At 42.9% G+C, this 23203-nt stretch overlaps 1 protein-coding gene across 4 annotated transcripts in view; it reads left to right on the top strand.

The window, feature by feature from the left end:
• Setx (senataxin) overlaps window positions 1–23203 on the top strand; it is a 70285-nt gene that overhangs the window by 13556 nt on the left and 33526 nt on the right. For all 4 annotated transcript variants that reach the window (XM_042680965.1, XM_042680966.1, XM_042680964.1 and 1 more), the window contains exons 5-10: window positions 6735–6844; window positions 10080–10299; window positions 11030–11149; window positions 16665–16836; window positions 17785–17872; window positions 18317–22309. In XM_042680965.1, the coding sequence (XP_042536899.1) occupies window positions 6735–6844; window positions 10080–10299; window positions 11030–11149; window positions 16665–16836; window positions 17785–17872; window positions 18317–22309 (4703 nt within the window). The remainder of the gene's footprint in view (window positions 1–6734; window positions 6845–10079; window positions 10300–11029; window positions 11150–16664; window positions 16837–17784; window positions 17873–18316; window positions 22310–23203) is intronic.

Below are 23203 nucleotides of genomic sequence, written 5' to 3'. Positions count from 1 at the left end.
GCTTTTTTTCTTTTTGCTTATGTGGTGCTGAGGAATTGAACCTAGGGCTTCATGCATGCAAGGCAAGTGCTCTACCACTGAGCCACCTTCCCAGCCCCTGTCGTTTTTTTTTTTTAAGTGATGCTGAGATTTGAACTCAGGCCTCGGCTTGGTATGCAGATAGATACTCTACCACTTGAGCTACCTACTAGCCCTAAGTAATTCTTGGTTGTTAGGGGACTGCAGCTCATTAGGGGATATTGAGTGGCATCTCCGGCCTCTTTTTATCCAATGTCAGTAGCATCCTCCAGCCCGCCTGCCACCGGGACAACCCAGAATGTTTCTAGACATTACTGAGTGTCCTGTAGGAAGAGGACGAGGACGCAGGACACCTGATTGAGAGCCACTGGTTTGTAGTGATGTTCACCAATCACCAGTCAGTGGTGAATTGTAGCTGTCTAGATTTGGTTTATATCTTATATCTATATGTTTTATATCTTATATTTGCAGTTCTTAATATGAATCTCTCAAAAGTAAAGATATAGCTGGGCACTGGTGGCTCACACCTGTAATCCTAGCTACTCAGGAGGCTGAGATCTGAGGATCTAGGTTCAAAGTCAGCCCGGGCAGGAAAGTCCGTGAGACTCCCATCTCCAATAAACCACCAGAAAACTGGAAGTGGCACTGTAGCTCAAGTGATAGATAGCTCGCCTTGAGCTGAAGAGCTGAGGTACAGCGCCCAGGCCAGAATTCAAGCCCCATGACTGACCAAAAAAAAAAAAAGACATCTAATATGTAATTTAACAAAATAAGAATACCTTTTTCTTTTGAGACTGTCTTGGTCGCTAGTTAGCTCAGACTGGTCTTAAGCTTAGAATTCTTCTACTTCAGGCCCCAGAATGCTGTAATTATAAACATGTACCACTACATCTGCTGGCAATAAGAATACCTTTAAGGAATCTAATATCTAGTCCATTTTGTGTGTGTATGTGGACACGCACATGTGTGTATGTGTATGCACGTATTCATGCATGCACTGATGCCCTGGGCGTGAACTCAAGGTCTGGGTGCTGTCCCTGAGCTTTTTTCCTCAGGGATGGCTTCTCTACCACTTGAGCAACAACTCCATCTCCAGTTTTTTGGTAGCTAATTGAAAATAAGAGTCTCATGGCTATCCTGCCCAGGCTGGCTTTGAATCATGATTCTCAGATTTTAGCTTCCTGAGTAGCTAGGATTACAAGTGTGAGCCACTGATACCTAGCATACAAAATATGCTTACAAAAATATGTTCTATGACTGGTTTGTTTAAATTGGAGTCTCATCAGGAGCTATACATTACATTTAGTTATTTCTCCCCACCCGTCACACATTAATCATAGGGGGGATTTCATGTGACATTTCTACTCTTATATACAACCTGTTCCACTCCCTCTCCCTCTCTCTTTCCCTTCCCTGTTTATAACACAGTTTCATAGTTCTGTTTCCATATATGCAAACTGCATTGACCATATTCACCCTGACATCACACCCTTCCTTGTTAGCCCAACCCCTCCTGCTAGTGCCAATTCCAGCTACAGAGCCTGTTGATCAAAGCTTTCATTGAGGGTCTTTATGCTGTTCTCATACATATACTCATCTTCTGTCTTTGTTGCTCCTTTTCGTTCTCCAAGTATTCCCTTAGCTAGATGTATGTTCTTTGTTTATCCAAATACACATGTATATAGGTACATATATCTGTGTACATGCCCATGCATAAGCATCTTTGAGGTCTAGGTTCCACAGGAGCAGCAACATATACTACTTGTGTGTGTGTGTGTGTGTGTGTGTGTGTGTGTGTCTGCATCTGTGTCTGTGTGTCTGTGTGTGTGTCTGTGTGCGCACACGCACTTGCGCATTGGTGGCCAGGGTTTTTTAACTCAGGGCCTGTGCTTTCACTTGTCTTCCTCACTTACAACTGGTGCTCTACAGCTTGACCCACCCTTCTAGTTTGGCATTTTGCTGATTAATTGGAGATAAGAATTTCATGAACTTTAGTGCCTGGGCTGATTTCAAACCAACATCCTTAGATCTCATCCACCTGAGTCGCTGAGATTATAGGGATGAGCCACTGGCACCTAGCTGATATCTAGTGTTTTGAACTTTTCTTACCTCATGCAATAGAGTGTCCTCCAATTCCATCCCCATTTCTACAAATGACATGTTTTAATTTTTTCTTTATGGGTGTGTAATCCATATTGTGTGTGTGTTTGTTATGTATCATCTTTATCCATTCATCTCTCATTGAGCACCGTGGCTGATTCCTCACTTAGGCTATTGTGAACAGTGCTATAATAAACACGGATATTGCATATGTCTTCGCTGGATATATGCCAGAGTGGTGTGGCAGGGTCATAAGGAAGGTTGACTTTTTGTGTTTTGAGGAACCTCCACACTGATTTCCATAGTGCTTGCACTAGTTTATATTTTAACCAAAAATGTATGAGGGTGTTTTTTTTTTTTTTTTGCCTCTCATCTTTGCCAGCAGTTATTGTTGGTTTTCTTGATAGATGCCATTTTGGGGTAAGGTAGAATCTTCCTGTGGCTGTGATTTGCATTTTCTTTTTTTTTTTCTTTTTTTGTTGGTCGTGGGGCTTGAACTCTGGGCTTGGGCGCTGTCCCTGCACTCTTCAGCTCAGTGTAAATGCTCTACTGCTTGAGTCACAGCGCCACTTATGGTTTCCTAGTGGTTTATTGGAGATCAGAGTCTCCTGGACTTTTCTGCCCGGGCTGGCTTTGAACCGTGATCCTCAGATCTCAGTCTCCTGAGTAGCTAGGATTACAGGCGTGAGCCACTGGTGCCCTGCTTGTCATTTGCATTTTCTTTATGGCTAAGTATGTTGAACATTTTTTCATGTATCAGCCATTTTTTCCCCCATGGGTCTTAAACTTAGGGCCTGGACACTGTCCCTGAGCTTTTCTGTTCAAGGCTAGCGCTCTACCATTTTGAGCCACAGCTCCACTTTGGGTTTTCTGGTAGTTAATTGGAGATAAGAGACTTGATACTCAGATCTCAGCCTCTTGAATAGCTAGAATTATAGATGTAAACCACCAGCACCTGGCTCTATTTTTATTTCTTGTGAAAACTGTCTGGTCACTTTGCTTGCCCATTTGTTGATTGGCTTGTTTGTTCTTTTGCTGTTTAATTTTTTAAACTATATTCTGTGCATTACTTCCTTATCTGTTGAATAGCTGGCAAGAATTTTCTGCCATTCCATTAATTGTTCCTTCTTACTCCTACCCCCTAGGCAACCGGAGTCCTATTCAGAAAAATTTACTTGTGCCTATAATTTCCAAGGTTTCCCTACCTTTTCCTGTAGTAGATCTAAAGTTTCAGTCTGACTTTGAGCCCTTTGATCCATTTGGAGTAGGATGAGTTTGGCTCCTTTCTCAGAGATTAGCTAGCTATGTGTGTTTTATTCCTAGGTCTTCTATACTGTTCCATTGATCTTTGCCTCTGTTTTTTTGTATTAGTACACAAAACCACAAAGAAGCTTGCTATTTTGTTACTGTGGCTCTGTAGTTTAATTCGAAGTCTAGTGTTGCTCTTTTTACTTAGAATTGCTTTTGCTGGTTGGGGTCTTTCATCCTCCATATGAAGTTTTAGATTGATTTTTTTCTATTTCTCTGAAGAATAGTGTTGGGACACTGATTCTGTAAATTGCTTGAGGCAACATCCAATCCATGAGGATTAGAAGTCTTTGCATCTTGGTGATACCTTCTATTTGTTTCTTCAAAATGTTGTGTTTGGTTTTGGTTTTGGTGTCACTCCTGGTGCTTGAACTCAGGGTCTGGGAGCTGTCCCTTGAGCTTTTTTGTTCAAAGCTAGTGCTCTACTATGTTAGAACAGAAAGCTGCTCCTCCCACCCCATGGTGCCAAGAAGCAGGGTGATGCACACAAGATGTTGAATTCCTGCTGCATTCTGCATCGTGGGAAGCCAGAGCCTGTATTGCTATAGCTGAGGGATAGCACCTAGCCCAGAGTTCAAGCCCCATGACCGACAAAAAAAAAAAAAGACATCTTCTAATATGTAATTTAACAAAATAAGAATACCTTTTTCTTTTGAGACTGTCTTGCTCACTGGTTAGCTCTTCTCTTCTTCTGTCTCTGTTTATTCAAAACTCTCTTCGTGGGCTGGGGATGTGTAGCTTAGTGGTAGAGTGTTTGCCTTGCATGCATGAAGCCCTGTGTTTAATTGTCAGTACCACATACATAGATAAAGCAGGAAGTGGAGCTATGGCTCAAGTGGTAGAATGCTAGCCTTGAGCAAAAGAAGCTCAGGCAGTTCCCAGGCCCTAAGTTCAAGCCCCAGGACTGGCAAAAACAAACTCTGTGTACACACACACACACACACACACACACACACACACACACACACACCTGCAAAAACAAACTGTGTACACACACACACACACACACACACACGCACACACACACACACACACACACACACACACACACACACACACACACACACACACACACACACACACACACACACACACACACACACACACACACCCCTTCTCTCACACCTTCTCCATGCTTTGAACTTGTTAAGACCATATAGTTGCCTGATAGAGTTTACAGATTTTTCTGATTGCTTGTTTTTTTTGTTTGTTTTAGTTACTGTTTTTCCTATTGTTTGCATTTCAGTAAACTAAATGGTAGATCTAAAGATTTAATTAAATTCTCCATAAATAAATACAAAGTAATTGTAACAAAAAATTTTGTGTGTGTATATGTATGTATGTATGTGTGTATGTATGTGTATGTGTGTGCCTGTCCTTGAATTCAGGGCCTGGGTGTTGTCTCTGAGCTTCTTTTCTCAAGGTTATTGCTCTACCAATTGAGCTGCTACACTACTCAGACTTTTTCTGAGTAGTTTATTGAGTTGAGTCTCACAATCTCTTCTGCCTGGGCTAGCTTTGAACTGATCCTCAAATTTCATCCTCCTGAGTATTACAGGTGTGGGCCACTGGCACCCAGCTAACAAAGTCTTCTTTTTTTTTTTTTTTTTTGGTGCTCCTTCTGGGGCTTGATCTCAGGGTCTGGGTGCCTTCCTTGACCTTTCATGCGCGAGGCTAGTACTGTACCACTTGAGCCATAGTTCCACTTCTAGTTTTTTGTTTGTTTTTATTTGTTGTTTGCAGAGCTGAGGACTTATTAAGTAAGTGCTCTTCCACAGAGCTAAATCCCCAATTTCCAGTTATTGGTAGTTAGTTGGAGATAAGAGTCTCATGGACTTCCTGCCTTGGCTTTGAAATGTGATCCTCAGATTTTAACCTCCTGAGTAGCTAGGATTACTGATATGAGCCACTAGTACCTAGCTTCCCAGCATTCTTAAAGTTATTTTTTTTTTCTCCTGAGACCAGGACTCATTGGCTATTGCTGTACCACCTGAGCCAGAGCTTAAAACTTCATTAAAAGCTGAGTGCCAGTGGCTCACACCTGTAATCTTAGCTACTCAGGATGCTGAGATCTGAGGATCAGGGTTGAAAGCCAGCATGGGCAGAAAAGTCCGTGAGACTCTTATCTCTAATAAACCATTAGAAAACCGGAAGTGGCACTGTGGCTCAAGCAGTAGAGTGCTCACCCAAGCCCAGAGTTCAAGCCCCATGACCGGCAAAAAAAAAAAAACAAAAAACAGCTTCACTAAGGAAATAACATTTTAAAGCTGGGCACCAGCGACTCATGCCTGTGATCCTAGCTACTCAGGAGGCTGAGATCTAAAGATCATAGTTCAAAACCAGCTTGGCAAGAAAGTCTGTGAGACGCTTACCTCCAATAAACTACTCAGAAAAAGCTGCAATTGGCACTGTGGCTCAAGTAGTAGAACACTGGCCTTGAGCATAGAGAGGCTCAGGGACAACGCCCAGGCCCTGAGTTCAAGCAAAAAAAAAACAACAAAACAACAAAACATTTCAAGAGGCAGCATGGTGACATGTATTTGTAATTCCAGCACATAGTAGTCTAAGGCAGGAGGATTTCTAGTTTGAGGCCATCTATACTACATACATAAGATCTTGTCTCAAAGATATATGGACATAAAGCTTGTATGCATATGAACAACTATATGTCCATATTCAGAAAATACCTTGAAGATTTTTTTTATACTCATAGCCACCATTGAGATAAGACAATATCAGTATCCTTGAAGTTTCCCATATACACTCAGTGTCATTGTTCTCTCCCCAAAGCAAGCACTTGTCCTTGCATAATAAACTGATTGATCATTCAGTAAATGAAAGTGGAATTAGTAGTCAGTTGGAGAAAAACATCCCTCCACCCCTGTACCAGATAAAATTCCAGATGAAGGAAGATGTAAAATGCAAATAGAATTGAACCTATAGTAATACTTGTAAGAAAACACTCTATGGAGATAATTATGTGAAGTATTCTTAAAAATGTATATTCTGGTAAAGTCAGTTCCTAAGAATACCCTTAGATTGTAGCTGCATTTGTCAGGGCTCACTTGGGATATATATAGCTCAGTGACAGAGCACTTGCCTAGCAGCACAAGGCCTTGGGTTTGATTCTAGGGCCACTGAAGAAAATAGAATTTCTATTTCTCAGTCAGGTAATTACTATTCTAGCACTTAAATTATCAGTGTTTTTATACATCAGTTAAAAAAAAAACAAGAAGCAGGCTTAAGGAATCTTGAGAATTTGATAAGATTTTGATCTCTTATTTATTGAGTCATTATTTTCTTTTTAGATGAATTATGTGTGGAAGCACTTTGTCGGATGGAGCAAGCCAACTGTTCTTTTCAGGTTTTCGACAAACATCCAGGGATCTATCTGTTTTTGGTTCATCCCAATGAAATGGTGAGTGTGAGTGTTAGGCAATAGAAGGATATGTTTTATTCTCCTACACGGAGAGTGTTCATAGAGGCGTCAATAGTGGGTTTTGTTGTAGGTTCTTTAATATGATTGCCAGACATTTTTATTTTTACATTTAAAATGACTACACATAAGTAGAGGAGCTAGGAGGTCAAAGAATGGGGAATCCAAGAGGTAGTGGGCACTTCGGATGGGGGATAGTGGTACTAAAGAAGGCTACAAGGGAGTAATCGTTGTGCTTCAGTCAGACTTAACTAATGAAGGGTTCTTCTTCCTTTCTTTTCTATTCCCTCCCTCACTTTCTCCCTCCTTCCTCCTTTCCCTCTTCCCTCCCCCCTTTTTTTCTTTTTTCCTTCCTTCCTTCCTTCCTTCCTTCCTTCCTTCCTTCCTTCCTTCCTTCCTTCCTTCCTTCCTTCCTTCCTTCTCTTTCCTTCCTTCCTTCCTTCTCTTTCCTTCCTTACTTCCTCTCTCTCTCTCTCTCTCTCTCTTTCTGTCTTTCTTTCTTTCTTTCTTTCTTTTTCTTTCTTCTTGTGCCAGTCCTGGGGCTTGAAGTCAGGGCCTGGGATCTGTCCCTAAGCTTCTTTTGCTCAAGGCTAGTGCTCTTCCACTTGGGCCACAGCTCCACTTCTGGCTTTTTTGGTAGTTTTGGTCAAAGTCAGAGTCTTACAGACTTTCCTTCCCGCGCTGAGTTTGATCCATGATCCTCATCAACCTCTCCTGAGTAGCTAGGATTTACAGGCATGAGCAACTAGTGTCTGTTCCTTTCCTTTTCTTTCTTTTCTTTTTTTTTACATTATTAGCTTCCATTAGTTGGACCTGTGGGGTTTCGTTGTGACATTTGCATACGTTTACATTATCTTCCAGTCACTCTCAACTCCACCATCACTTTCCCTTCCCCAGACAGATTCTTGTTTCTCATTTTCCTCATTTTCCTCCTTTCCACTCCAAACACGTGGAAATTACAGTTAAAATATTTATAAATGTTTTGCTGATAAATGAGATTAAAAGGCAGGGGTTTAGGGGATTCCTGGGTTCTAGAATGAAGAGAACAGAAGTGAGGGTAGCAAGAAGCACAGAAACCAAGCACCAGGGAATCATTGGATCCTCATGTAGATCTGTGGCTCACCAGGTATTGAGCACCTGAGTGCTGTGGGTTCTCTGTACCTTGCCACTTAAAATTGAGCCAGGGAAGCTCTGTGTGTGTGTGTGTGTGTGTGTGTGTGTACGCACGCGCGTGTGCACGTGCTAAATTATGCAACAGAAAAGAGCCATTTAAAAAAAAAAAAGCATTGTAATAGGGTTTCTTGTTAAAAGTGGTAGTAAATTTCAGTTTTTTGTGCCAAATATGATAGGAAAGATCTCCAAAGAAAAAGTTAAGAAGATTGACACCAGTGACAAGTGGCTAACACTGATCTGAGGATCAAGGTTCAAAGCCAGCCCATGCAGGAAAGTCCATGAGATTCTTATTACCAATGAACCACCAAAAGGCTGGAAGTGGAGCTGTGGCTCAATTAGTAGAGTGCTAGCCTTGAGCACAAAAGCTCATGGACAGCCTCCAGGCCCCTGAATCAAGCTCTAGGACCAGCACCCACTCACAAAAATGACCGACAGGGGCTGGGAAGATGGCTTAGTGGTAGAGCGCTTGCCTTGCATGCATGAGGCCCTGGGTTCGATTCCTCAGCACCACATAAGCAAAAAGAAAAAAGCTGGAAGTGGCGCTGTGGCTCAAGCGGTAGAGCGCTAGTCTTGAGCTGAAGAGCTGAAGGACAGCGCCCAGGCCCAGAGTTCAGGCCCCACGACCGGACCCCCCCCCCCCAAAAAAAAAAAAAGACTGACAGCTCTTAGAAGCTAACTCTGTAAGCCAGCAGTAGAATAGAAGCATGAAAAAATGAGTAGGTTGTTAGGCCTTTGTGGCCGTAGGTAGTGAGGAATCCAACTTATGCAGCATAACAGGACTTAGAAATATCTTCCAGGCAAGACAAAGGACCGGAGACAAGGTCTGTGTCCAAAGCAAGGACCAGGCTCCTCTGCCCATGAAAGAAAGTTGACAAAGTACAAAATGGTTGGGGCTTGCTTGTTAAAACGTTTTTATCTTTACTTTTTAGAGGAAGCAGGTTGTGGTTAGTTTTCTGTCACTGTAACACATATTTGAGATGATCCAATTTATGTTTTTTGTTTTGTTTTGTTTTGTTTTTTGGGTCCAGTCATGGGGCCTGAACTCTGGGCCTGGGCACTGTCCCTCAGCTCTTCAGCTCAAGGCTAGCGCTCTACCACTTGAGCCACAGTGCTACTTCCGGCTTTTTTCTTTTTGCTTATGTGGTGCTGAGGAATTGAACCCAGGGCCTCAGGCATGCAAGGCAAGCACTCTACCACTGAGCCACCTTCCCAGCCCCTGATCCAATTTATGAAAAGAATGGTTCATTTTCACATAGTTTTGGAGATTTTACTTGGAAGGCCTCCTGGCCATTGGCTTGAGCAGCACTTCATGGAGGTATATGTGGGATGGGCAGAACCTCGAGAGAAAGGACTCCTTACAGTCTCTTTCAAGGCTCATCCTGCCAGCAACCTGAACACCTCCTACTAAAAATATACTTTTGTTATTAAGGTGTGGCACAGGGGTTACTGTTTCACAAGTCAAGTAATAAGTACATTCCTTTTTGGACAATGTCACCCCTTCCTTTGCTTTCCCTCAGTTTCCTCCTCCCATCCCTGCCCCAAATTGCATGGTTCATTTTCCACATAATGTCTACTGAGTACCATCCATGCCTGCCTGCCTTCCTTCCTCAGTTTCTGCACTCCTCCTTGCCCCCCAAAAGACAAAAAACAAAAACAAAACAAAAAGCAAAATCACTACCACCAACTTTTTTTTTAATGTACTAGGGATTGCGAGACTGGCTGGCTTCCTACTGAGCCCACCGCAGACCTAGGTTCCACCTCCCAATAGCACCAAGCTGAGGACCAAGCCCTTGATTTCTCCTCCAAACTATAGCACAAGTCTCATGTCATAAACATCCTTAGCTATAAAACCATCAGAACTACACTAGGATTCTATCTCATTCCATTCAAAATGACTGTCATCAGAACAACAAAGTCCACAAAATGGCACTAATATCTGTTGTGTCTTCAAATGTGTAGAGAATCCTATTTGCTTCTTTATGTCATTGTATGTAGACTATGGTTTGTTGAGTGAAGTGGTAAATAAACTGTGTTGTGCATTTAGGTTCGGCGTTGGGCTATCCTGACTGCAAGAAACTTGGGGAAGGTAGACAGAGATGATTACTACGACTTACAGGAAGTTTTAACTTGTCTTTTTAAAGTCATTGAGTTGGGGCTTCTAGAAAGTCCAGACATTTATACCTCTTCTGTCCTGGAAAAGGGTAAACTGATTCTTCTGCCCTCACACATGTACGATACTACCAACTACAAAAACTACTGGCTAGGTGAGTGTGATTACTTTATACCAGTGCATTTGGGGGCTTCCTGAGGGTCCCGAGCAGGAAGTGATCTCTTGGGGATTGTTTCCAAATTGCTAAATACAGAATTTCATGGTTTCAAATTCTTGTTCTATCATTAAGTTGACTTAGCCAATGTGTATCTTACTTAGTAATAACATGTATGTAATTAATTACCCTAGAAACCTGTAGAAGGGGTACATTTTCAAGCATCCGCAAACTAGTCTTGTTCAAAGCAGTATTAGAATAGTAAAACATGAGCATGGTGGTTGAATTTAAATTGGGTTTGACTGCTAGTATTTCTAGTATACAGAGAATTTACAGGTAGAGAGACATTAGTATTGTTTGTGAGTTCTGCACTGACTCAGGATAGCTGTGCCCTGTTTAATTGATTATAGTTCATGTGTCATAATTAGTAATTGTTTTTTTCTTGCTCTGTGGTATGTGAAATAGGGCAGGGCACACCTAAAAATTGAACCTCTTAACACTCAGTGAAATCATGTGGTAGTCATCTTAGAAACTGATTTCCAGCTGTGCTAGTACTATTTTCTCATGTTACACTCAATGCAATCGTAGGGTCTGTTCCTGGGGAGCAGGTGGTGTGCATTAGTGTCTAGACTCACGTGTTGGGAACTAATTCCATTGGCTTCATTGACATTTGTCCAGTAGGCAAGACAAATATGTGAGTAGTGGAAGGAAACTCTGTTTTCTCCCACAGGTATTTGCATGTTGCTGACCATTCTCGAGGAGCAGGCCATGGACTCACTGTTGCTGGGCTCAGACAAACAAAATGACTTTATGAGGTCGATCCTTCACACCATGCAGAAACAATCAAATGGTAAAGCCCTTTTCTTGCTACTTGCTTTGGAGTTCTGTCATGGTACACTGCCACGGACCAGCTCGGCCGGAGCACTGGGACTGATGGGTCAGGAATCTCGGGATACGTGGGCAAGGAGTCGGCGAGGTGACAGACAGACACAGGCTCAAAAGAGTTGCATCTGGGTGTTTCTTCATTGAGGAGAATTAACATTTTTATACAGTGTGTGATTGTGACATAGATTCTTTGTTTATTTAAGCATGCAATCAATTTCTAAGAAAAGGGAAGCATTAATAGGTTACATGGAAATTGATGACTATCCCACCAACTGTTTAAGCTAAGTGGTGCGAGACAAGTCTAGCACATTGTTTAATACAATGCATCATCTATTCAGCCTTTTATGTTTAATAATTAACAAACCTAAGACAAGGCTGTACTTATATTGTACTCTTTTTATTTTTTCCATAAATTTTTAAGTCCCTTTGAAACCATCCTAAAAACCACTCCCAGGTTAAGTCAGGCATTCTCAGTTTTCTATGACTTTGATCCCAATATTTTTTTGCAAATGAATTTCTAATTGTTATTTTAAACTATCTTGTTATTGTTTTGATAATAAACACCACAATGGTCTAGATCTACCTAATCTTTGCATAAAATCTAATGAGTACCAAAATACTCTTTTTCCTTTTACATTAATCCATCTATTTTCATCTTTATAAGCTCCTGTATAAGGCAATGGTTCATCGGTCAGCTCAGGAAATGTGATGTCACTAACTTTATATTTTGTGGGAAACCACCATATATTCTCTATAATATTCTCTTACATTATAACTGTTAGGGGAATCTTTCTTTTCCTTTTATTATCAGGGGTCCCTTTTTCTAGAACTCTCTGTGCTTCTGGGATAACGCCTTCTGGTTTAGTTTAATTCCTTAATTCTGCCTGTTGCAACATATCTGGAAATTTCAAATTTCTGTATTTACTATGAGTGAGCCACAGAACTGCTTTCAAAAATGGAGGGACATCTGGTGGCAGAGTCATGTAAGGTGATAGATTGATTGGGGCATTGTCCACATCTAATCTTCAGTCCTAGTCTTTATTATTCAGAGAAGCCGTCTCTATTGGACTAGAAAGGAACAACGTGCTCTGTTCGAGGATCGATAGAAGAATAGCCAGAACGAGAATAAAGGCAACGAATGTACAGCCAAGAAGAGAACAATAAGAATAAAGATAGAGGCAGTAAAGGTGCAGTCAAGTATATAGGAAGCCTTGAAGCAACACCTTCTTCCTGCAGGCATGCTTCCTTGAAGCTTATGCTTTGCCTGGCATGATCTCTCACACAGACTCTGCAGGAGGTGGCGTGGCAGTACACTTTCAAGATGCTAGCGTCACTGAGAATTGAGGAATGACATCGTAAGGAAAAAAGAAAAACTATATGATTGTGGTAGTGCCATTCTGTAATGCTAGCTATTCTGGAGGCCAGGATCAGAGAGATCACAGTTCAAGGCCATCCCCTAAAGTGGTTCTTGAGGCTTTATCTCAACCAAAAAAGCTAGGTGTGATGGTGCATGTATACCATCCCACTATGGCAGGGAAAGCTAGGAAGACCATTCTTGATTCAGACTGGCTGGGAAAATCAAGATAACCAACACAAAAAGGACTAGAATGTCACTAAAGTAGTAGAGCACCTTCCTAACAAAGTGGGAGGCTCTGAGTTAAATAAAGAAGAGATGGAGAACTTTCTGAGGTCAGACTGAGGGTTGGAAAGGACATTTAGAGTTTAATTTGGCACCTTACTTTGATAAAAGTAACTGAACTTCAGAAATATTTGTTATTTTTCCAAGGTGAAAAAATTTAGTGGTTGAATGAATGGTAGAAGCTCTGGGAGACACATCTGTAAAGGTATGGTGGTGGACACTGGGGGAGAGCCTCGCCTATCCCGTCGTCTCCCCTTGCTGTTGCTGCATTGTCCCCTGCTGCTCTAGGGTTGCACAGCCTGACATGAAATCACTGTCCACGTGTAGTTATTTAAGCTTCAGTTAATTAAAAATAAAACTTCAGCTTTTTGGCCACCTACTGGTGGCTCATATCTATATTCCTAGCTGTTGAAGAGGCTGACATCTAGAGGACCCCAGTCAAGACCAGCTTATTATGTAAGAATCCATCTTCAAAATACCCAGCAAAAAGTTGGGCTGAAGGCATGTCTCAGTGGTAAAGTGTTAGCTGAGCAATAAGCCAGGTGATCTGAAGCCTCTGAGTTCAAGTTCTAGTACCACTAAACAAGAAAAATAAATCATATTTTAAGTCCCACTAGCCATATTTCAAAGCACAATTAACTACAGGTGCTTGGGGCTTCTTTCCTTGACATGTAGATTCAATACATTTCCATCATGAGAAAATGGTCTTGGATAGTACTATTCCAGATAGTTGAGAAAATAAAGCAAATGCTGTTGTCTTGACACATGCCTGTAGTTTCCATACTTCAGGTGCTGAGGTGGGAGAAGTAGGAGTTTGAGGTCGTCCGGGCTACGTGGTAAATCCCTATCTCAAGAGACAAACAGAACACACAAAACGGGAGAGAAGGAGGAGAGAAAGAGAATGAGATCTGAAACTCGTAGTCCTGTTATCTATTAGATTGCAATCTTCAGTTCTGGTGGTTGGGTCAAACTGGTCATGGGAAGAGGGGGAAGAGTCTGTGCTTAGATAAAGAGTTTGGAATCTTGATGAAGAGGACCAAATCAGTAAAGCCTGAATAACTTGTCTGTGAAAACAGGTTGTATGTATTTTTTCCCCTCTTCCATGTTTCTTCCAGCAGCTCAGTTGTGGAAGTTTCTAAAAGACCTAATAGATACAAAGGAAAGGGCTGGAGTCAGAGCTTGTGAATAGCAAGAATTATTATAAAAGGGAAGGACAAGTAGCAAACAAGGAAGTGTGGATGGATGAAGTGTTTGCTTGCTTGTTACCCCAGGAATTCTTATGTTCCGTGGCTTGCAGATTTCCCTGTGTCATGGGCCACATTTAGATCTGGAAATACTGTTTCTCATGCTCTTCCTCTCCCCCCTCCTCTTTTTTTTGTTATTTATTGGTAAGTGGCAGGATAAAGTTCTGGGAGGGGCTGAGGAGCTGATGAGAAAAAATTGTTTCAAGTGTGGCCAGCAGGGGAAGAAGGTTGTATTTAGACTGCTTTGTTTCCAGTCCATAGGTTTGCCCATTGAATTGTAGGTTTTGTCTTTGGTTTTTGGTGGTACTTGAGTGTGTATTCAGAGCCTTCTAGTTACTAGGTTTAGTGCTCCATCACTTGAGCCACACTTCTAGTCTACTATTAAAAATTAGAGCGGGGTGCTGGTGGCTCATGCCTGTAATCCTCACTACTTGGGAGGCTGAGATCTGAAGATTGCAGTTGAAAGCCAACCCAGGCAGGAATGTCCATGAGACTCTTATCTCCAATTAACCACCAGAAACTGGAAGTGGCACTGTGGTTTAAGTAGTAGAGCACTCACCAGGAGCCAAAGAGCTGAGGGACAGTGCTCAAGCCCAGAGTTCAAGCCCCACAACTTCACTCCCCCCCCCCCCCCCCAAATATATATAGTTTACATTGGTGGCAACGTAAACTAACTAGTATAACCACTCAGCAGGCAGTTTGAAGGATCCTCATAAAAGTAAACATAGAGCCCAGACCCTGGTGGCTCTCACCCATAATCTTAGCTACTCAGGAGATTGAGATCTGAAAATCACAGTTCAGTACCAGCCCAGGCAGAGAAGTCTTTTTTTTAATTTTTTTTTTTTTTTTTTTTTTGGGTGGGTCCGGTCGTGGGGCCTGAACTCTGGGCCTGGGCACTGTCCTCAGCTCTTCAGGTCAAGGCTAGCGCTCTACCCCTTGAGCCACAGTGCCACTTCCAGCTTTTTTCTTTTTGCTTATGTGGTGCTGAGGAATCCAACCCAGGGCCTCATGCATGTAAGGCAAGCACTCTACCACTGAGCCACCTTCCCAGTCCCCAGAGAAGTCTTTTGAGACTCTGATCTCCACTAAAACTATGCCAAAAAAGGAAAAGCTGGAAGTGGAGCTGTGGCTTACTAACCTTGAGCAAAAGCAGCTCAGGGACAGCACCCAGACTTACTGAGTTCAAGCCCCAAGACACACTCACACACACACACATTCACACACACGCACGCACGCACAATTAAACATAGAATTTCTCTATGACCCAGAGATACCATTCTTGGGCATCTACACAAAATGTTCAGAACACGGTAAAGACACTTGCACACCCATGTTCATGCACTATTCACAATAGCCAAGTTATGGAAACAATCCAGATGCCCTACAGTAAGTAAGTGGATCCAAAAAATGTGGTATAGATCTGAAATATAAGTCGACATGACAACCTATACACAACTCCAGCCATTCACATACAGACTGAAGGAGAATACCAGTAGGAGATGAACTTAAAGGTGTAACTCTCCTGAACAAGTAAAATACTATTTATTGAAATGTATTCCAGGAAATGGGAACATGGGTTATTTATGTTGTTGGTGCTGGTGTTGTTTTTGTGTGTTTCTTATCTTTTTTTGCTTCTTAGAGGAAGTAAAGAGGGATACAGAAAGGAAGGGTGAACAAATGCAATCATATGCTATGTGGAAAACGAACTATGCAACTTGTGGGCAGGTATCGGAGGGGGAATCTGAGGAAAAGCGAAAGAAGGGGTGGTATTGTCCAAAAGAGAAGTATATGCATTACATGAATTGTGAAATATTAACCCCTCTGTATAATACTTAATAATAATACAATTATATCTAAAATTATATTACAGAGGGATGGTAATATTCGAAAAATTGAAAATTTGCCAGCTTTGAAATACGTCTGTCTCAGCCCGGTGCCGGTGGCTCATGCCTATAATCCTAGCTACTCAGGAGGCTAAGATCTGAGGATTGCAGTTCAAAACCAGCCCGGGCAGGAAAGGCTGTGAGACTCTCATCTCCAGTAAACCACTCAGAAAACCAGAAGTGGTGCTGTGGCTCAAGTGGTAGAGCACTCACCTTGAGCTGAATTGCTGAGGGACAGAGCCCAGGCCCAGAGTTCATGCCCCACAACCGACAAACAAAAAACAAATACAACCTCTGTCTCTAAAAGCTGATATTATTTTTCCTTAAACTACTTAATTTTGTTAATTTACTTAAATTGCTGCTTTGATTTAATCATCAGTGTAAATGCTAATCTTTAATATCTTTTTTCTTTTTCCTTCGGTCATGGGCCTTGAACTCTGGGCCTCTGAACGCTGTCCCTCAGCTCTTCAGATCAAGGCTAGGGCTCTACCACTTGAGCTACAATGCCAATTCTGGTTTTCTGGTGGTTTATTGGAGATAAGAGTTTCATGGAGTTTCCTGCCCAGCCTGGCTTTGAATCGCAATCCTCACATCTCAGCCTCCTGAGTAGCTAGGATTACAGGCGTGAGCCACCAGCGCCTGGCATTCTTTAGTAACTTTTAGTTAGTCTTTGTAATTGATTTGTAATTCAGAAGTTGTTGCATTGTATTTCAGATGATAGCATGGATCCTTTCTGGCCAGCCTTACACTGTTTCATGGTGATTCTGGATCGGCTTGGATCTAAGGTCTGGGGTCAACTTATCGATCCTATTGAAGCATTTCAAACCATCATCAACAATGTGAGCTATAACAGAGAGATCCAAAATATACGGAACAGCTCTGTGAGGTTAGTGAAGCTAATGTTAGGATTTCAAAACAATCTCTAGTTAGAGTGTGGTGGTAATAACTCTGTAATACCAGCACTCAGGAACCAGAGGCAGGGAGATCATGGGATTCAGACCAGCCTGGGCTACATTGTGAGACTCTGTCTTAAAAAAAACAAAAAAACATCATTGTAGCTGGGCACCGGTGGCTCACACCTATAATCCTAGCTACTCAGGAGGCTCAGATCTGAGGATCACGGTTCAAAGCCAGCCCACACAGGAAAGTCCATGAGACTCTTTGTTTTTAGTCAGTTGTGGGGCTTGAACTCTAGGCCTGGGCGCTGTCCCTGAGCTCTTCAGCTCAAGGCAAGTGCTCTACCATTTGAGCCACAGCACCATTTCTGGTTTCCTGAGTGGTTAATTGTATTGAATTTGTTATCGTTTTTTGGCAGTGTGGCCATTTTCACAATGTTGATTCTTTCTGTCCAAGAGCATGGAAGGTCTAATATTTCCTAGTGTCCTCTTTGATTTCTTTCTTTAGATTTTTATAGCTTTCACTAAATAGGTCCTTTACATCTTTGGTTAGATTTTTTTTTTTGTATCCTGCTACTGGTGGTTAATTGGAGATAAGAGTCTCATGGACTTTCTTGCCTGTGCTGGCTTTGAACTGCGATCCTCAGATCTCAGCCTCCTGAGTAGCTAGGGTTATAGGCATGAGCCACCAGCATCCGGCTTCGATGATACTCTTATCTCCAATTAACCACCAGAAAACCTGAAATGGGACTGTGGCTCAGGTATTAGAGCACTCACCTTGAGCTAAAGAGCTCAGGGACAAAGTCCAGGCCCAGATTTTAAGCCCCAGGACTGACGACAAAGAATCATTGTGAGGAAGTTTGTCGCATCTGATTTAACAGGGGGACTTTTTTCCCCACGTTCATTTTAGTGATTTTATTTATTCTTAATATTTTAAGGACAAAGGTAGAGCCGGAACCGTACTCGGATGATATGGTTACTTGCAGCCAGATTGTGTACAATTACAATCCTGAAAAGACCAAGAAGGTAAATAGAACCTTGGAGATAGAACCAAACAGTCGAAATGGAACCTTGAAAATCCCGATGATACTGTGGTTTTACAGATAGTGCAGTTTTATATAATTAATGGTTGCTGATTTATGGTTGCTCAGTGACTAGATACACAGGGAAAATGGCCTACACTATAGTTTGCACTTTGGATGTGCCAAAGTGAATGTAGGAAAGATGGAAGGCTAGAGGGTGGGGGAGGTGATATGACCAATAATCAGCTGGCTGATGAGAAGAAGGCTAAAGGTCATGAAACTAATGTCCAAACTCTCATGATTGTATTTTCTATTTCTTGGAGCTTTATTAGAAATAATACACAGTTGACCAAAATAGAAGTGTTGAGGGCGAGGAGTATATTGTTTCCAGTTTGAGCATTAAAACCTGTTGTGGTATTTGTTTCTCTGAACATTTTTTTTATTGTAGGATTCAGGATGGAGATCAGCCATTTGCCCAGATTATTGTCCTAATATGTATGAAGAAATGGAAACATTAGCCAACGTGCTCCAGTCAGATATCGGTCAAGACATGCGTGTCCATAACAGCACGTTTCTGTGGTTCATACCTTTTGTCCAGTCTCTCATGGACCTGAAGGACCTGGGTGTGGCCTACATAGTAGAAGTTATTCACCACCTGTACTCTGAAGTCAAGAATGTCCTCAACCACGCAGATGCAGGATGTGACAAAGTCACAGAGTTCTTTCTCCTGATTTTGGTGTCTGTGATTGAACTGCACAGAAATAAGAAATGTTTGCATTTGCTGTGGGTTAGTTCCCAGAAATGGGTGGAAGCTGTTGTGAAATGTGCCAAGCTTCCCACTACAGCCTTCGCACGGATTTCTGAGAAATCACCTGGAAGTTTCTCCAAAGGAACAACGATGATGTCCTCCCTGTCGTTGCATTCGGTGCCATCTAACTCTGTGCAGCTTGCTTGTGTGCAGCTCATTAGGAGTCTTCTCAAAGAAGGCTACCAGCTTGGCCATCACGCTCTTTGCAAGCGATTCTGGAATAAGCTTAACTTATTCCTTCGAGGAAATTTGTCTCTAGGTTGGCAGTTGACGGATCAGGAAACCCGTGAGTTACAGACTTGCTTAAAACAAATTATTAAGAACATAAAAGGCAAAGCCTCTCCATGTAGCACTCCAGTGGACCTGACTTCTGCTTCTAAAAGCCCGCTTGTGTCTTTTAAAGAAGAAAATGAAGAAATAGAGAAACCCAAAAAAGACACGAATGGTATGGAAAATTGTAGTCCAACATTTACTAAAGAACCGATCAAAATGGAGACCTATCAAGTGCAAGAGAGTCCATTGAGCAGAGCGGGTAACATAGAATGGGAGGATGTGAAGCACACTTACCCCAAGGATCTGAATGAGGAAGATCAACTCCCATCCGAGTCACACTTAGTGCAGAATAGTAAAGGCCTTTTTACCAAAGGAGCTCGAGAGCAAGTGAAACCCAGTAGAGGGAAACAGAAGTCTGCCAGGGAGAAAGTTGTATGCACCTCAACAAGTGGCCCAGAAAGGGATTCTGACAGAGGAGTAATTGTTTCAACATACTTGTTGACTGATTCTAGCACTGATTCTCTAGAAAAAGTGTCCACATCAAATGAGGATTCTGCTTTAACGGATGATCATGGTAAAACCTCGAGACCAAAGAATAAGGTGCATAAAGATGAAATATGTGCAAAGCTGTTCCGTGTCATAAAGCAGCAGCCTAGAAGGAGTACTTCACTCAGTCATGCTGCTGGGGCAGAAGGAAGCAAGAGTGACCGTGATGCCGAGGTAGAGAGCTCTGCGATAGGAGACAGCGTCACGTGTGATCCATCTGCAGACCCTGAAGCCATGCTGGATGTTGAGCAAGGAGAACAAAAGCCTGAAGACAATTTATTGCTGACAAAGAAACAATGGAAGAGTGAAGAGTTAGATTTGTACTCGCCTCATGAAAAGAGTTTTCAGATACAGGAAAGACGTGGAAAAGGGGTGGTATCGAGTACAGACATGACCAACATGACAAAGACTCTGTCTCCCTTTCAACATCCTTCAGCTGTACTTGAGTCAAGAGATACGGAAGCAAGTAAGAGTGCAGATTGGGTCTCCTCTACTAGGGACGAGCCCTCTGACACTACTCACAAGCCCACTGTTGGAACAGATTGCCTGGTGGACCGAGACCTCCACAAAGTAGTGGCCCAAGCCAGTGTTATTAAATTTCCATCAAATTCAACCAGAAATAGTTCACCCCAACTAGAAAGAAAAGTAAAAAATGACAAAAGATGTTCCACAACTAACCAGAACAGAGTTGCAGATACCAGCTATGGGCAAGTGATCGTCATTTCAGATTCTGATGACGACGAGGAACTTCTGGAACTTGAGAAACACACCAACCAGGACACAGTAAGCAGCACTAAGGAAGTGCCAGGCCAGTGTGACTCGGATGCAAATGCTAGTGGTGACAAGAAGTTTATAAAGGAGGAAGATGCAAAGTCCATTCTACTTGAGTCCGATTCACAGTTTTTTGAGTTTGAAAGTGCCTCTGAGGTGTTTTCGGTGTGGCAGGATCATAAAGAAGAAGGCAGCAAGGATTCAGTTGAGGAGGTGGGAGGAAGCTCAGGTGGGGCACATGTGTCTGCTGAGGCTGAGAAGGACAGCACAAAACGGGCAGAGCCACATAGTAGAGATGAGGAACTGTGTGAAATGGAAGTCAAAAAACCTAGGAGAAAACAGTATGAAAAACCTGTGGCCAAAGACCCTCTAAGGCCTTCATCTTCTAGAAAGAAGGAGCAGTCTCATGATGACAGTGACTTGCACGCTGTGGCCTCAGAGACCGCCACGCCCAGTCTGGCTGCACTGAAGAGGTCCTCGCCGAAGCTCCGGACTTACTCCAAGCCTATCAGGAAGGTCCCAGCCTCCAAAACGCCTAAGAAGACACATTCTGAATCTAAAAGAGGGCAGAACAAGAGTTCCCATTACCTGAGTTGCAGAACAACTCCTGCCGTTGTGCCACCCAAGAAGTTCCGCCAGTGTCCCGAGCCAGCTTCAACCGTTGAGAAACTGGGTCTGAAGAAAGCCCCTCGGAAGGCGTTCGAGCTGTCCCAGCGCTCCTTAGACTACTTGGTGCAGTTACGGGATCATGGCAAAAGTGTTGGGGTTGTGGAGACCCGAAAAAAGGCCAAGTTAGTTTCTCCGCAGACTCTTCCTGTCAAAAACAACAAGAAACTGCTGCCCGACCAGGATGATGTTCAGCTACAAAGGCAGGCAAAGCCTAAGAATAGAAAAGACGTTTTGGTGAGTGAAAGTACCCGGGCTAAGAGAACAAGGTCCCCCGTGGCTGCGAGTGTAGATGTTGTGAGGCCGGAGTCTGGCAGACCAGATGAGTCCGGGAAAGGCACAGAGGTGCTTGCCAACAGCGGTGAAAAACAGCTCCTCCACCTCTCATCCTCCAAAGCAGAAACACCGCCAGCAAAGCGCGCTTCAAAGGAGCCCAGTGATGATTGTCTTCTGAACTACTGTGATTCTAGAGCACAGAATGGAAGGATGCCAGACAGTGACATGCCTGCCTCGACTGCAGAGAGCCCTGGAGGCGGTGATTTGACCGGACGGAGCGGGCAGGTGGCAGTTGTGAACCAGTCTGAGCTGGATTCCGGCAGCGACATGGATGACGACAATTTATATTTGACACAAAATGACCCTGAAGACATGGACTTATGTTCACAGATGGACACTGACTACGCTCACCTGATTGAAGTGATTCCCGGAGAAGATGCGCTTCCGACAGAAGATGCTGTGCATCCACCTCACGTGGAGTCTTCGAGTGACACTAAGTGCAAGTACAAAGACTGTGTTGAAACCATAAAAGCCCAGAGTGAGTACTGCGCACAGCACTCAGAAGCTAAAACAGCAGACGACAATGTCTTCCGCAAACCTGGCCTGCCTCTTTCTGCAGTCAGGCCTTTGAGACCTACCACCACTAAGGTTTTCAGCTCAAGTGGTAGCTCACGGATTGCCAACCTCTCCAGGTCTCTGGACAACACTACAATCCCATCAACTCTAAGAAATAAGCCAACACAGTCAATTCTGAAAATGCCCCAGTCCTCCGCAGTATTGCAGAAGCCGGTGGCTGAAGTGAAGAGCTTGCGCAGTGCTCTCAACCCACAGAGCCCCAGCAGCGCCCTCAGGTCAGCCTACAGACCTCCGCCAGCAGCCTCCTCGCCTGCAAACGCGCTCTCTTCGTCACAGTCTATCTCTGACACCTTCATTAAAGAGGTCTTAAAGTGGAAATACGAGATGTTTTTGAACTTTGGTCAGTGCGGGGCACCGTCGAGTCTTTGTCAATGCATCTCAAGATCTGTGCCTGTCAGATTTCAAGATTGTACAGAGTATTTTGATGTTTTTCTCCCCTTGATGATATTGAATACTTTTGAAACAGTAAGTGGCATTCCGCTCTTGGCCTCTGCAGACCTTTTCAAGTTGTTCGTTCTTTATTGCTGAGTGATGATTAGAGTACAGTTCAAGTGCTTTGTTTGGCTTAGTTGTTGCATTTGGATTTTATATTGAGCAGACAGTAGTGCCCGGCCCAGTTGTGGATGCCAGTAGTATAGTTACAGATGGAGGGGGCTGATGGGCCAAGTTGATAGGTGGCACTGGAGGAGGTGTGTGCCAGTGCCAGGGAAGGGCCGAGGTCCCAGAGGAGATATCTCATCTGCACTCTGTTGACATTGTTTTGAAAGGATGTAGAGAGGCACTGTAGTTTTCTTTATAAGTAGCCAGGAATAAATTACATTGAACAACAGGACAATCCTAAATTTCTCTTGACATGTTTGTCTTCTTAACTTTCTGTCATAAGAGTTCTCTTTCTAATTTCCTATACCTACCTCTTCCCCCTTTCTATCTCTTCTCTTTGCTTTTTGATAGGGTGGCCAAATAAAATATAAAACTTGTAGTTCCAGTTATTGGTTCCCAGTTCAGATGGCGTCTCAGTGCTGGGCACAGTAGCATGCCATTGGAGTCTACCCACCCCTTTGGAGGCTGAGGCAGCGAAATCAGTTGAGTTTCAGGCCACTGTTTAGAGAGATACTATCTCAAAACCGAAACAACCCAGCTTAGAGAAACAGCAAATAATTCTTGAGCAGAAGCATTCAGCTGTGTTTCAAAGGTTGTTTTTGACGTTTTCATGGTGGATAAAGGTGTATATTAGGGACAAATTCTGTGTTTTTTATTTGTTTAAAAAAAATAGGACTGGGTGCTGGGAAGGTGGCTCAGTGGTTGTGCGCTTGCCTTGCATGCATGAGGCCCTGGGTTCGATTCCTCAGCACCACATAA

This window comes from Dipodomys spectabilis, unplaced genomic scaffold (assembly GCF_019054845.1).
Source record: "Dipodomys spectabilis isolate Male_0828 unplaced genomic scaffold, ASM1905484v1 ptg000067l, whole genome shotgun sequence".
NCBI lineage: Eukaryota > Metazoa > Chordata > Mammalia > Rodentia > Heteromyidae > Dipodomys > Dipodomys spectabilis.
Note: the sequence above shows the minus strand (reverse complement) of the source record. Positions and strands in the feature narration are given on the sequence as shown.